The sequence below is a fragment of the Parus major genome, chromosome 3 (genome assembly GCF_001522545.3).
Source record: "Parus major isolate Abel chromosome 3, Parus_major1.1, whole genome shotgun sequence".
In the NCBI taxonomy this organism is placed as follows: Eukaryota; Metazoa; Chordata; class Aves; order Passeriformes; family Paridae; genus Parus; species Parus major.
This window is the reverse complement of record NC_031770.1, coordinates 22373753-22386308: the sequence shown is the minus strand read 5'-3', so window position 1 is coordinate 22386308 and position 12556 is coordinate 22373753. Positions and strand designations below refer to the sequence as shown.

At 46.4% G+C, this 12556-nt stretch overlaps 1 protein-coding gene across 1 annotated transcript; it reads left to right on the top strand.

Moving 5' to 3' along the window:
* Window positions 1-2227: 2227 nt before the first annotated feature.
* On the top strand, window positions 2228-9695 carry SERTAD4 (SERTA domain containing 4). Its single transcript, XM_015620317.3, has 4 exons — window positions 2228-2781; window positions 3108-3294; window positions 3684-3799; window positions 6758-9695. The coding sequence occupies exons 2-4, from the start codon at window positions 3123-3125 to the stop codon at window positions 7514-7516; spliced, it is 1047 nt and encodes a 348-aa protein (XP_015475803.1). The 5' UTR covers window positions 2228-2781; window positions 3108-3122; the 3' UTR covers window positions 7517-9695.
* The last annotated feature ends 2861 nt before the right edge of the window (window positions 9696-12556 follow it).

Below are 12556 nucleotides of genomic sequence, written 5' to 3'. Positions count from 1 at the left end.
GAAACTGAACACAGAAAAAGTTTGACATTTTAACCTTCAGGCTGCTGTAGATGCCTCGGGGTGTCCTCACACTGAATGCATTTGGCTGACAAAACGGAAAAAATTGTGGTAGCCTAAGGATGGAGGGCTGGGTTCAATAAAAAACTGTGCCTGGCTTCCATGCCACTGAAGCCCACACAAGGCTCCCAAATGGATTTTTCAAAATTGAATCCAGCCCTAAGTGTCAACCTTTTGCTGTAATTTTGTATAGTAAATGTATTGTATGCTCAAATGTACATCTTTCATCCTTTATTTCCAGAGGCGCTAATGGAAATGTAACAATGTGTGTGCTGTTCTGCAAAGTCTCATTGAAACCAACGGGATTTTGGATGAAATCCCTCCATTGCATAAGATAATGTAATATAATGGGTTGGGCTTACGGCTGGAGGACGATGAGATCTGGTTCTATTTCTGGCGCTGACACTGATTTGCTGCGTGACTTCTGGCAAGATACTCAGGAATGGATTTTGCCACCCTTAATGGGGAAAAACCAGTAGGCTGGCTCTTCTGGAGCAGTGCCAGAGGTCCTGTTTGCGGAGCTGGGTCCAGCAGCACTTCCTCAGTAAACACTGGTTTACAGTTCTGCTGTGTCCAACTCTACCTTCAAGGGGGCTGACTTTTCCCATGTGCTGGGTGCTTGCAGCTCTCTTTCCACTCATTTGCAGCAGCTGGAAATCAGTGCTTCTGAACATCCAAGGGGAACAAATAGCACGCCCAGAGTCACCAGCCCTTTTAAAAGCCCACTTCTCAGCTTCTGTACGCTGAAGCAATTCCTCTGCCACAAAATAGGACTTATTTTCTAGCTGAGAGCCACCTCTATTTCTTTGTAACACATGCTGAGACCTACAGGCTTTGTCTGGGGCTTTGGTTTTCTGGTGATTGGGGTTTTTTTCTCCCAGGGAAGCTATATTATTTACACCTTGTTTTTATGTAGTTTGGAAACATGGAGAATGTGCACGGACAGTAGCTGTTTATGGAAGTGAACTGGCCTGCCTCTATTAATTTTGCATGTTGTAAATAGCAGAAGCAGTTCATTTACTTTCCTGGCTGTCCAGAGAACTCAGTTTTTCAAGATAAATTAGCAGCACTGTGCAGAAGGCATCCCAGTGCTTCCTTCCTTCCTTCCTGCATGTTTCTGCTTGAGCTTAGAAAGACCTATTTGTGATGAAATATAGTAAGAAAAAATGCAGACTTGAAATCTCCGATTCTCATTAAAAAAAAATAAATTCACAAAGAGATGCTGAATTCATTATGAGCAAAGGAATCCTGACTTCCAGAAGCAGCAGTGAGCTTCTTCCAACCTTTATTCTCTCAGGACAAACACGGAGTGTTGACATCTTGCCAGTGTGAGAAGATTGATGTGCCCCTGTGAATAATTCCTCCATCTGGATTAATGAGAAGAGTCCATTGCTGCTTTCTAATAATGGTGTAATCTTTTCAGATGCAAAATACATGACTTTTTAGCTGGTTCTTGGGTCACTTCTTGGCCCTGCTGTTAGGTCAGCAGAATGACTCACTTGTTTTGACCACTCCTTCCGTGTGTTGGTACTCAGCTGGTAAGAAAAGGTGTGGGGAATAAATAATAAATATTGTGCATTTCACAGATAACTTTCAATGGGCCAGTCCAGTGGCTTGTCATTCCCTGTGCTGTTTCTTGGTCCAAGAAAAGCAAAATGGCAAGAAAAATGACTGAGGGCTATATGCAGTGCATTAGCAGTAAATTAGCTCTGAGGAAGGGGTTTGGGCACCTGTCAGTCTGACTGCAGTGAGGCTGGTGGCCTTTACTGAGGCAAACTGCTTGGGGACCTCAGTTGCCTGTGCCTTTAGCTCCTGGTTTTGCCCCGGTTAAGAGGCAAGACAGGTCCACGCACACAGGCATCCAAGACACAAACAGCACACGCTGGAAGCCGTTTCTTAATAAAGTAGCAGCCTTGTGCTAGGATTTAAGAAAACAACTGGCAGATGTGAACGATTTATTTTTCCTCCCTCTTCTGCTGCGGTTTATTTTTTCCTCTTGTTCGAGAGCGCTCAGCTGCTAACACAAACAATTGCTGAAATTCCACCTGCCCACCTGCAGCCCCTCCTTCCCGCCGCCTGCTCGGGCCGTCGTCTTCCTCCGGGAGGGCTGCGCCGAGGGGAAACTACATCCCGCTTTCTTAGAGAGAGGAGGAGGAAGGAGAGGGAGGGGCCGGGCCGTGTCTGGGCGCATTGTTCCGCGCTCCTCTGCCAAGAAGTAGGTGACTATGAACTCATCCCTCGCCCCTCGCAGAAAGTTTGCCGCCTTCCCCCCCTGCTCCCCTCCCCTCCCGCCCGCTGGCGCGGCAGGAGGCAGCTCGCAGCCCGGCGCTGGCCCCGGAGTCCCCGCTCCTGCTTAATATTCCGCCCGCTCCGCCGATGTTGTGCTTGGCTCCGGTGGGACCGCAACTCACGGCGTGAAACCGGAGCCAATTTTCTGTCTTAGTCTCGCAGTGTTTTGACTGGAGGCAGATCCAGTTCAGTCCGATCGGGGCTAGTGGAAACAACTACCTAATTCTCCGCTGTCTGTGTCGTTTGGGAGGGAAGAAAGAAGAAAGGAACGCGATCCCGGACTGCTGGGCGCGCTCTCTCTCTCACACACACACACGCACACACGCACGGCAGACACACGCACCCAGACAGGCAGACTCGCACCCCGCCGGTGCCGAGCGCGCCGTGCCACCGCCGCCGGGAGGAAATGGGAAGCCAGTGAGCGGATCCGTGCCGGTGTGTGAGCGCCGCCGGGGCCGGCGAGGGGAGCGGGAGCGCGGCCGGGGGCGGCGGGAGCGGGGCCGGGGGCGGCCGGGGGGGAGCGGACACCAACTCCCGGTGCCGGGGACCCCGCGCCCTTTGTGGGAGAGGGTCCGCTCCTTCTCCTGCCGTAAGAAGGGGGAGGAAAACCCCAAACGTGCGTCTATGTGAGGTCGATATGCGTATGTTTTTAATATACGTGTGCGCAGAGGTCTGGCTGCGGGGGGCCGCGGGGGGCGGAACGCAGCGGGGCGGGGGGCAGGTGAGGGCGGCGGGCGCTCACCGCGCTGCTTCGCTTCCAGGTGCCGGCGCCCGCGATGACCCTGGTGCTGCCCATGCAGCGGCTGGGCCGCCCCATCGCCGCCGAGGGAGCCGCCGACCTCGCCGCCTACCGCGCCCTCTGGGAGCCGCCCTGCTGCGGCCGCCCCGGCCCCGCCGCCCCGCCGGCCCCGGCCCCAACCCCGCCGGCCCCCGGGCCCCCCGCCGCAGGTAGGCACCGCACCGCACCGCTCCGCCGCGGGGGGACCGGGGGCTGTCCGCGGAGCGAGGCGGGCGGAGGGCGGGGGTCTCCCGCGGGCGAGCGGGGCCGCAGGTGCGCGGGGCCCGCCGGGCGCTCGGCAGCGGCGGAGCGGCGGAGGGGCAAAGTTGTCCGGCAGCCGAGCGCCCGGCGGCCGCCCCGGCTCCCCGCGCCGCCGCTCACACCGGCCCCCGGGTCGTGCGCTACTCAGGAGAGGGCTTATTTCTGATCGCCGCGAATAGATGCGAAAATATGCGGCGGCGGCGTTCTCCTGTAGCGAGAAGGGAAATGAAAAGTATTTTGTTTGGAGAACCTCCGGCAAACCGCATGTCATTTGTCATATCTGATTTATTACCCACAGGATCACATTACAGGGGAATTTCAAATCCTGTAACAACATCCAAGATCACATACTTTAAAAGGAAATATGTGGAAGAAGAGGATTTTCATCCACCACTCAGCAGCTGTACACATAAAGTATGTTTTCTAATAGTCATTATTTTTACTCTCAGTTTCAGATGCTTAGTAACACTCGATTGACCCATTTCCAGAAGGCTGAAATACTCTGCTGAAATTAGGAAAATGATCCAGCTGTTTGCTGAGAAACAAACAGTTGTCACTTCTTCACATGTATTGTTGTATTGTCATCAATTGCAAAAGAAGCAAAGGCGTTTCTGTGTTTATAACAACTGCAAATGGAAACGCTGAGAATAACTTTTTTTTTTTCAGATTATTTTGTTCTTAGCTAGTTCATGTCATGCTTACAAAAACCGCTCTGTAACAGCATTTGAGCAACAGAAAGGAAGAACATAAGTAAAAGACCTCCCACTCATATAAAACTTTTTTTACTGGGGGAAAATAGTAAGAGGTTCTATATACCCTGCATTGGTTACAGATCCTCTAAAAAGCCAGAATGACTTGGAAGGGGAGTACAAGTTCCTTCCGTATTTAATCATGTTTATTAAAAAGCTAATAACTCCCAAAGAACAGATTAGTAAATGAAAGAAATTTTTTTTTTTTTTAATGCAGGTTGTCAGGGGAGAGATTAGAGCAAATGTATCCCAGGCCAGTGAATGCATAAATTGAAATCTGACTTTTTTTTGGGGAGATTTTATGCTCCTCTTCATTAAGGGCTCAGTTCTGTATGGAACTGAATGTCTGGGGTGACATGCACAAGGCTAGCTCATGCCTTGACACACCATCCTTACCTTGTTGAATCCTACCTGGCCCACGGAGGTCCAGTGCTACCCATATTCTCTTGGCAGTGGGGGAGGGATTTCTGTGGAGGAAAAGCAAGTATTAATGCTGAGCTCAGTTCCCAAGGACCTCAAAGTAGCTGAAGGAATTTTCAGTTACAAATAGAATTGTCTGGAAATAAGTACCTGGACCAGGAAGGTGAAAAGTTGTCCCACTGTTAATTTCAGAAGATGTGCAGTCTGCTGCCAGAGCAGTGAATTAACAGCACCAAGGGTATTGAAAAATGTGCTCTGGTTAGTGAGTGTCTCACACATGTCACATCACTCCCAATTTTCAGCCAGTTTGGTTTTTTTTTTTTACAAGATTGTTGGATTTTTGTGTCAGTGATTAATTTCCTTACAAAGAGGGGGAGGAAGAATAGTTATTTAGTCTTTTCTAACAGCCGTAAAAAGCAGTTGTAGAGGCATTAGTAAGCTAGACCCAACCACTGTTTTGTGCTGTTGTTTGCAGAGGTGTAACATGTCAGAAACTTGGGGTCACCAATTTCTTATGTTGAGCCCAAATGCATTTTCTACTTTGCATCACTGAGCTCTGGCAGAAGGAAGATGCCCACCGGGTTTCCTTGAATTTCTTCCGTGTTTATACCTCTGCCACCAGTAAAGAGTTGTGTTCTGAGATTACTTGTCCCATAGAGGGTATGATGGTAGAGCCTGCAGCCTCTCTCCAGAGGGCTGCTGGAAAACACGTAGAAGAAAGCCTTTGACAGCTTGTTCCTACTGGTGTCCTTCCAGTACATATCTCTGGGAGAATCCCAGTTCAAGGCTTACTGGTTTGCTCCAGGCTTTTATGGCTTCACTGACTGTTGCTGCAGCAGGTACAAAGGACGCAAATGAACCTATAGGCTTAATATAATTTAAAATGAGTCATTTATTATAGAAAATTACTCTCTCTAACAAAGAGCTTCAGCTGTGAACTCATATGAAATTATGGCCAATTTTTTGTTTTTATGAGGCACTGTGCTGCTTCTAAGCCTCACAGACATGACCAGGCTGTGGAAAGAGCTAGAGGGCTGACGAGAGCTGAATGGATGTGAAAAGCAGCTGTGCTTTAAGCTCTTTCAGTCCTCATAGCTACGACTTCCACTCTGCAAAAATGCTGTAACCATGTGGGAAAGGGAAGAATGATCAAGCCACAGATGGGGGGATTTAGAGCAGTCTCTCTTTGTGCTGTGCTGCTCTCCTCCTACGCAAACGAAATTCTTACTAAAAATGAAAATTAGTTAATAGTGCTTACAGTAGTAGCATGCATTGCCCCCTCTCTTATTTTGATTCCCAGGGTAGCGATTACAGTGCAGAATCCGGGGCCTCCCAGGGGCAGTAACCTGCTCATGCTGCCAGTGCTGAGAAAGGGAGTCCTGGAAGGACCATGGAAGGGAGAACAAATCTGTGGGCGTAGAGCCAGGATTTCTGCAAATCCCTATCCTCTCTTCGTTTCCTGACCTTATCCCTGCCTATCTGCATTCCCACCGGTCCTGTAGAGCACAGGGTGTAGTACACAGGCCAACAGCTGCTCTCCAGATGCTGGGATGCTTTGAGATGGGTTTCTCCCTGCCTCCCTCCCTGTATGCACTTCAGTGCACAAGAGCAGTGTAAGAGCCTGGCAAATGGAGACCTCCTTGCTGGAGGGCCTCTTCCACTGGCAGCAGATGAAATGCTCCAGCATTTGCTGTGTGAGGTGATGGCTGCTGGCTGCCTCTTGCAAACGTTGGTGCTTCAGGAAGGACCCTTGCTTGGCTTCAGAGCTTTGTAGAAGCCCCACAGGGGATGATGGAGTTGGGTCCATTTTCAACAAAAGGCCCCCCTTAGCCATCACTGGAGCAAAACTGCACAACAACTTTATGTTCTCATCCCAAATGTAATTAAAGAGCCAGATGTGTGCATCTGGATTTCACTCTCCCGCCTTGGATTTATGCCTTGCAATTGCCTCTGTGGTGTAATGCTCAGCTACTTACCTCCTAAGCTCAGCTGCTAGCCCCCTAAACACAGGGGAATGCTGTGACCAAGAAAAAGCAGGTCCCCAGCTATATGGATGTGCAAAATGAAAATAAAAGCCAGCTTTAGATGCCTCAGAACAGAAAAGTAGTGACACAAAGGGAATAGTTTGCTTCATTTCCTTTCTCCTTGTTTGGAACAAAAGTGGTTGCCTTCAGTTCTATATCTTTGCTTTTTGCATTTTCAGACAATCTCCGTGTTTGAGGAGCGGGCCCATATTCTTTACATGTCTTTGGAAAAGCTGAAATTCATTGATGATCCTGAAGTCTACCTGAGGAGATCCGTCCTCATCAACAATCTTATGAAGAGAATCCATGGAGAGATCATCATGCAGAACAACTGGTGCTTCTCCACCTGCTCCTTCAGTGGCACCTCCCCACAAGAGTGGTTTGTGCCTCAGGACTGTCCATACAGAAAACGTCTTCGGATGGCAAAGGAGGAGTACGAGAAGCTCCACATGTGCTGCTTCTATCAAGAATGTGGTGGTCACTACTTAAATCTACCCTACTCTGTTAATGCTAGTACAGAAAGTAATTCCTCCTCTTCTTCTTCTTCCTCCTCCTCCTCCTCCTCCCCTCCCATTTCTTTGCCAAGCTGTTCCCAGCAGGTGGATTATGAAGTTGGCAGTGCACCTTCTTACAGAAGTGATGACCAGATACCTGCTAATGAAATATTCATCACTAATGGCAGGTCTCACAGTAATCAGGAAAAGGCAAAATTTAATGACGAGAAAGGAGGTAATGAACCTGAGAGAGAGAGCATCGCCCTAAACTGTGAACCTCTAAGAGGCACCCATGCTCTTGAATGTAAAGGCAAATTTTATGACTATTTTGAGACTGGATGTAATGACAAGATCAACGTAAGTGAATCTTGGAAAAAATCCTTAAGGAAAAAGGAATCTTTACCAAGTAATAAAATCTGCTGCAACAAAGGAAGTAAAATATGAGGCATCTTTCTTGCTCTATTGAAGCATGCACAGCATGTTCCTTCTCTATCAAATTTTTATTTTGAATGGATTTTTTATAGTTTTCTACGAATGGTACAATCATGCCACAAACATGACGTGTAGAGTGGAGAGCAGATTGTGTAAAGTGTCTCTGCCATCCGCATCAGCGGCTATTTATAAATGTGGAGACCAGAAAGAACACAGTTGCATTACTGCTGAGCACTGTAGTCTGTGCAGCTATGGTGGAGCTTTCATTGCTGAAAATGCCAATCAGCCAGATGGGGAAAACATATCGTTTTACATATCCCCGCCCCCAAGAAGTCTGCCATTAATTAAGAAGAACCTCCATTATGTTTACCAAGGAATTAGAAGTCTGGTAAACAAATTGATGCTACCAGCAAGGATGATATGCTCCTAGTAACTCAGTATTCGTTTTGACAAAGGACTGTCTTCATGGATTGGGAATAAACCATCCTTATGTTTTGTAGTGATACTCTTGAATTCCTGTATTCAGTGTCTTGTTCAACTGACAAAATAGGACATAGCATAAAGAAATAACCTGTTTATGGAATTTTAAACAGAAATCAAACATGCAGCTCAACTACTTGCATGTTTTCACCTCGGCTGTAATAACTAATGAGGTTTGTTGTTACACAGGGCAGGTTTTTTTTTGGTGCCTTACTTTTTGTCTTAATTTTTGCCAGTGTGAAAATTAAGTATGAATCTGATACAGCAGGGATTTAACCTAAACAGAGATAAAAAAGAAACCCACAGGGTGGATCAATATTATTAGAAACCTTTAACCTTTGAAGTACTGAGTTCAACTTCCTATTCAAACATCTCTGTTCTTCCTTTTTGATGCTCAATTGCTTTTTGATTTGCCATCCTTAGGAAGGGATTTAAGAAACAATAGAGAGATGTCTCTTGTAAACAAGCATTCGATGCTTGAGTGTTTCTATGGCAACTGTCTGTTGCTGGGGCTCTTTTTTTTTCTTCTTCGTATAATGAAGTTCATGACCCAGCGGCATGTTTTATACTTTATTCTGTTTCACATAATTTCTCTCTTTTAGATTGCAAAAGCATGCGGGAGTTTTCTATGACTTTTGCCGTTGATTTAAAAAAAGACAAGAAGGCAAAAAGCACAATGTTAATTAATAATGTGGCGATAAACACAGTTTTATCTGAATGAATGTAAGGGGCTTCATTTTAAAAAAGAACATTTTGGAGATTTCAGTGGAGATTTAGTCATCCCTAGTTAGATTGATTGCAAAAGTGTGCTGTGTAAAATGCCCAGAAGGCATCAGTTGGGATTGGACCAAGAGTGAGTCTTAGATCCACCAAATTACTTGGTTGCCACAGTCCCCATAACAACTGGCGGGATGTGCTCTGCAAGATCGCCACATCCAGGCCACAGCTGACTCATAAATAGCTGCCTGTTCCCACAGCATCTTGCACTCAAGTGACATCTCCACTTGCTTCCTGCCCAAAGGGCAAGAAAATCACCTCTGTGCTGGGGGAGCAGCCAGCTTGGTGCAGGGCATGAGTGACCCCAAGGGGACAAAACACCAGGCTTGGCACTGGAGTCAGACAGGTCTCTGGGTCTGAGACCTCCTGCTTTGGGTTTCATGGGTTCAGCTGGAGGAGTCCTGGGCCATGCTTATTTTGGGTAGCAAAATACATTTGCAAACTGTATGATCTTTCTCAGAAAGCCCAGTGGTCACAGGAAAAAGCTCCCCCCCCAGCCAAGGAGACCACAAACACAGCAGGATATAAATCAATGATAACCTTTATGAAGTCAGGTGAGTTTAAACTGATTTGTTTATAAGGGTTATCATTGTGAAAAATGACAAATAATGAAAGTGCAACTCCCACCTGATTTCTCCAAGACAGAAGCTTTTTTATTAATAATAATAATATTAAATATAGATCTCATTCATACAGTGTATGAGTAGGATCATCATTTAGACATTTGTCCACAAGGACCAATTTTTTAAAAAACCTGATTTTTCTTGTGTTATATCCAGATAGTCTAGTAATGTCTGCTCTTTTCCAATATTTGATAAACGCTTGATGTTTTAAGCTTAAATATTAGATGCTTGTATACTAATGTGTTGTTGTAGTAAAGTGAAATTTCCTTGATATATATTTATTAAAATGACCAAAATTCATTTTAATTTTACATCTCCAATGGCTACTGGGTTCTTTCCCCCATGTTCCCCTCCCTCACCAAAGGAAACGCCGTTTAATCCAACTGCTCCCTGCTCAAGAGATTACACAGCAGTTGACTGTGCACTTCAGGCTGGGTTTGTGAGGGAGCTCAGCATTGCCAGGGTTTCAGGAGCATTTAGGACAGTCTGAAGGTGCACTGAGAAGCAACAGATTCTCTGTAGACTTGCACATACAGCCAAGGAAAACACCTGGCCAAATGCTGCCCAAACCACAAATCAGCTAGCACTTTTGGGGGGGCTGAAAGCTTTTTGACCCTAAAGGGCTCCTTGGTCTTCCAGAACAAGCCTGCACTCATAACCTATTGCAGAGGCTTCTCAGTTGAATTTGCACAAGCTGAAGTGAGGGATCAGCAGATCTTTGTCTACTCTGGCCTCTCATCTGGTTTCTTTAGTTCCAGAGACATCTGGAAATTAACCCGTTACAGCTCTGGACAGTCTTATTGTCATTTGGGTCTGTATGGGAGGAAATGCCATCTAATGAAAGTTGGCCTATGTGTAAGTGGGGTTTTATGCCTTTCTCTGGACCTTGCCTCACAAAATAATAGCAAAAGTCGACGTGTTGGACTCAGAAGTCCACTGAGTTATCCTGCTGGCCTCACAGGAGACAGAGGTAATCCATGTTAGAAAAAGGAGGTGGAAACACCCTTGTCCCATTCCCAGAAATGCAATAGACCTTGATAGGATTTCCAGCCTGGGCTAGACTGAATGGACTTCCTGGTTTAAGTTCAATTTGATTTATGGCATGTGAAGACTGTAAGCCTGATAGGCCTTTTCCCCACTGCACACTCCACTGCCAAGGACATTTTGCTAGTATCAAAAATTTTCAAGAAACAGTTCTTTTACAAGATTATACAAATGCCTTTCATCCGTATGTCCCCCACATAACTGCTAAATGAATGCTCCTGAACTTGATCCTAGCCTACCTGCCAGGAAGAACTGGACAGAAGCACTTCTCTCTAGGAAGATTGTTTTTCTCTCTATCGTAAGACACTTTGCTCCAAGAGCGTAAGATTATAAAGCACTGTGCCTTTCAGCACATGCCAAACAGCAACAGAAAAAGATGTTTCTGTTGTCACATCAATTTTGCTGTCACTAGGAACAGAAATGTAATTTTATCTTCAGGATCCAGGTAATACATTTCCCTTGGAAATGCACAGATCATTTGAGTTTAAAAAATCACGCTTCTTTTTCAAAGCATGCAGCATAATATCATTGTGCTTCATATATACTTGCTACTTTTGGTGAAATTTTACTATTTTTACTGTATTAGCTAATCTGTTGAAACAATTTAACATGGGTACTTAAGCATCCTCAGCACTCAGACAGCCTCAGCTGGCAGTGATGTGCAGTGCCAGCAGGGCAGCTGGTTCTGCAGGGAAAACAGACACAGCCTGAGCCAAAGAAATGAAATGCTTCTTTCAGTCCTGAAGGTGTTACGCCCCTAAGCAAAGTTGTGGCAGAGATTTTTTTTCACATTTCATCCTCCTGCGTGCCCTCCATCCTTCTTTTACACCCCTCATCTACCATCTGTCCTTTTGTCTCCTACCATCATGGTGACCATGACACGCTGCCAGGGTGCTACCATGTGTGCCACCACCCTTTGGATTTGTGCAGGGGAAGCAGGGAGCTGGTTCAGAGCCACAGCATGAACTAAAGGGGTATTTAAACAAAGTAACCAGGTGGCTGCTCTGTGGTCCCTCTGGAGCTTTGTACCAGTTGTGACCCCCCTACACCTAAATGACTTTTCCAGTTGCCTGTAGCTCAGATTGACTGGTGATTAGAGAGTTACAGCTGAAGCAAATAGGTGAAGGTGATTTCTAGCCTGCATTTGACTTGTGTCCTTTCATTGCCTTCTTGAACTAAAGGTGTAGTGAGAGGTGTAGCAAGTGCAATGGCTGCTTACTCATGCCAGGAGTCTTGACAAAAGAAGTTTCTTAAGTTTTATCAAAAAAAAACCCCAAAACCAGACCAGTCAGTCACATCAGGGAAAGGTTTCAACTGCTGTGAGGTAAAGGATTTCATCTGGTGTTGTATTCAGTGAATGTAACTCTCACATGGAGGCTGCCCAAAGGGACCTGACCCTTTTACATTATCCATCCCTTGCTTTCTGCAGATCACCATTTGGACTTCTCAGTACTGGTATGAGCTTTTCCACAGCTGTGTGAAGCACCCCAGAGGCTTTTCCTGGCAGGGTGTGCAGAGCCTGCTACAATATTGTAGCCAGGGAAGCGTTTCAAAAGATCCTGCTGGAAATGTTAGGGAGATGCGAATCTTCCACAAGGCATCCCATATAACAGCCAAGCCGCTCAGTCACGACTACTTGGAATACACAGTAATTTCCTGTGTTTTTTCAATCTCACTTAAACTTCTCTGACAGATGGGGAAAGATGACTAAACCAAGGGAGTTTACAAAAGTTCGTCTTGTGGTGTTTGCAAACTGTCTCTGTGAGGTCCATTTTCTCTAATGTAAACACAGCCGTGGCTGGGTGCCGAGTGCCTTTGCAGCAGCTAATCCTGCTCAGCTTAAGGCTGCTAAAACGAGGAGTACCCAGCATGCTGGTCCACTCTAGGGGCTGAACACGAACCTGCCTGGAGCTTAGGGATGCTAGGGGAGACCTTCACTCACTGGCCTTCAAACAGACTGAAGCAAAGCAGCTGTGACTCTAGTACCAGACCAAATTCACTGCGCCGGGTCAGAGGCTTTCCAAGGGGCCTTGGGTCAGGTGTGGAAGGTTAGATAAAACTCCAGGGCAGTAATCATGTGAAAACAGTTGCCTTTGGGGCTGTAGTTGGCCTATTGTGGCTCTCCCTA

What these genes read in the sequence shown, in the direction of transcription:
- SERTAD4 (XM_015620317.3), top strand. Translation starts at nt 3,123, where the DNA reads ATGACCCTGGTGCTGCCCATGCAGCGGCTGGGCCGCCCCATCGCCGCC. An exon ending in CCCCGGGCCCCCCGCCGCAG is followed by an intron (nt 3,295 to 3,683) that starts GTAGGCACCGCA and finishes TATTACCCACAG; the next exon opens with GATCACATTACAGGGGAATT. An exon ending in TCAGCAGCTGTACACATAAA is followed by an intron (nt 3,800 to 6,757) that starts GTATGTTTTCTA and finishes TTGCATTTTCAG; the next exon opens with ACAATCTCCGTGTTTGAGGA.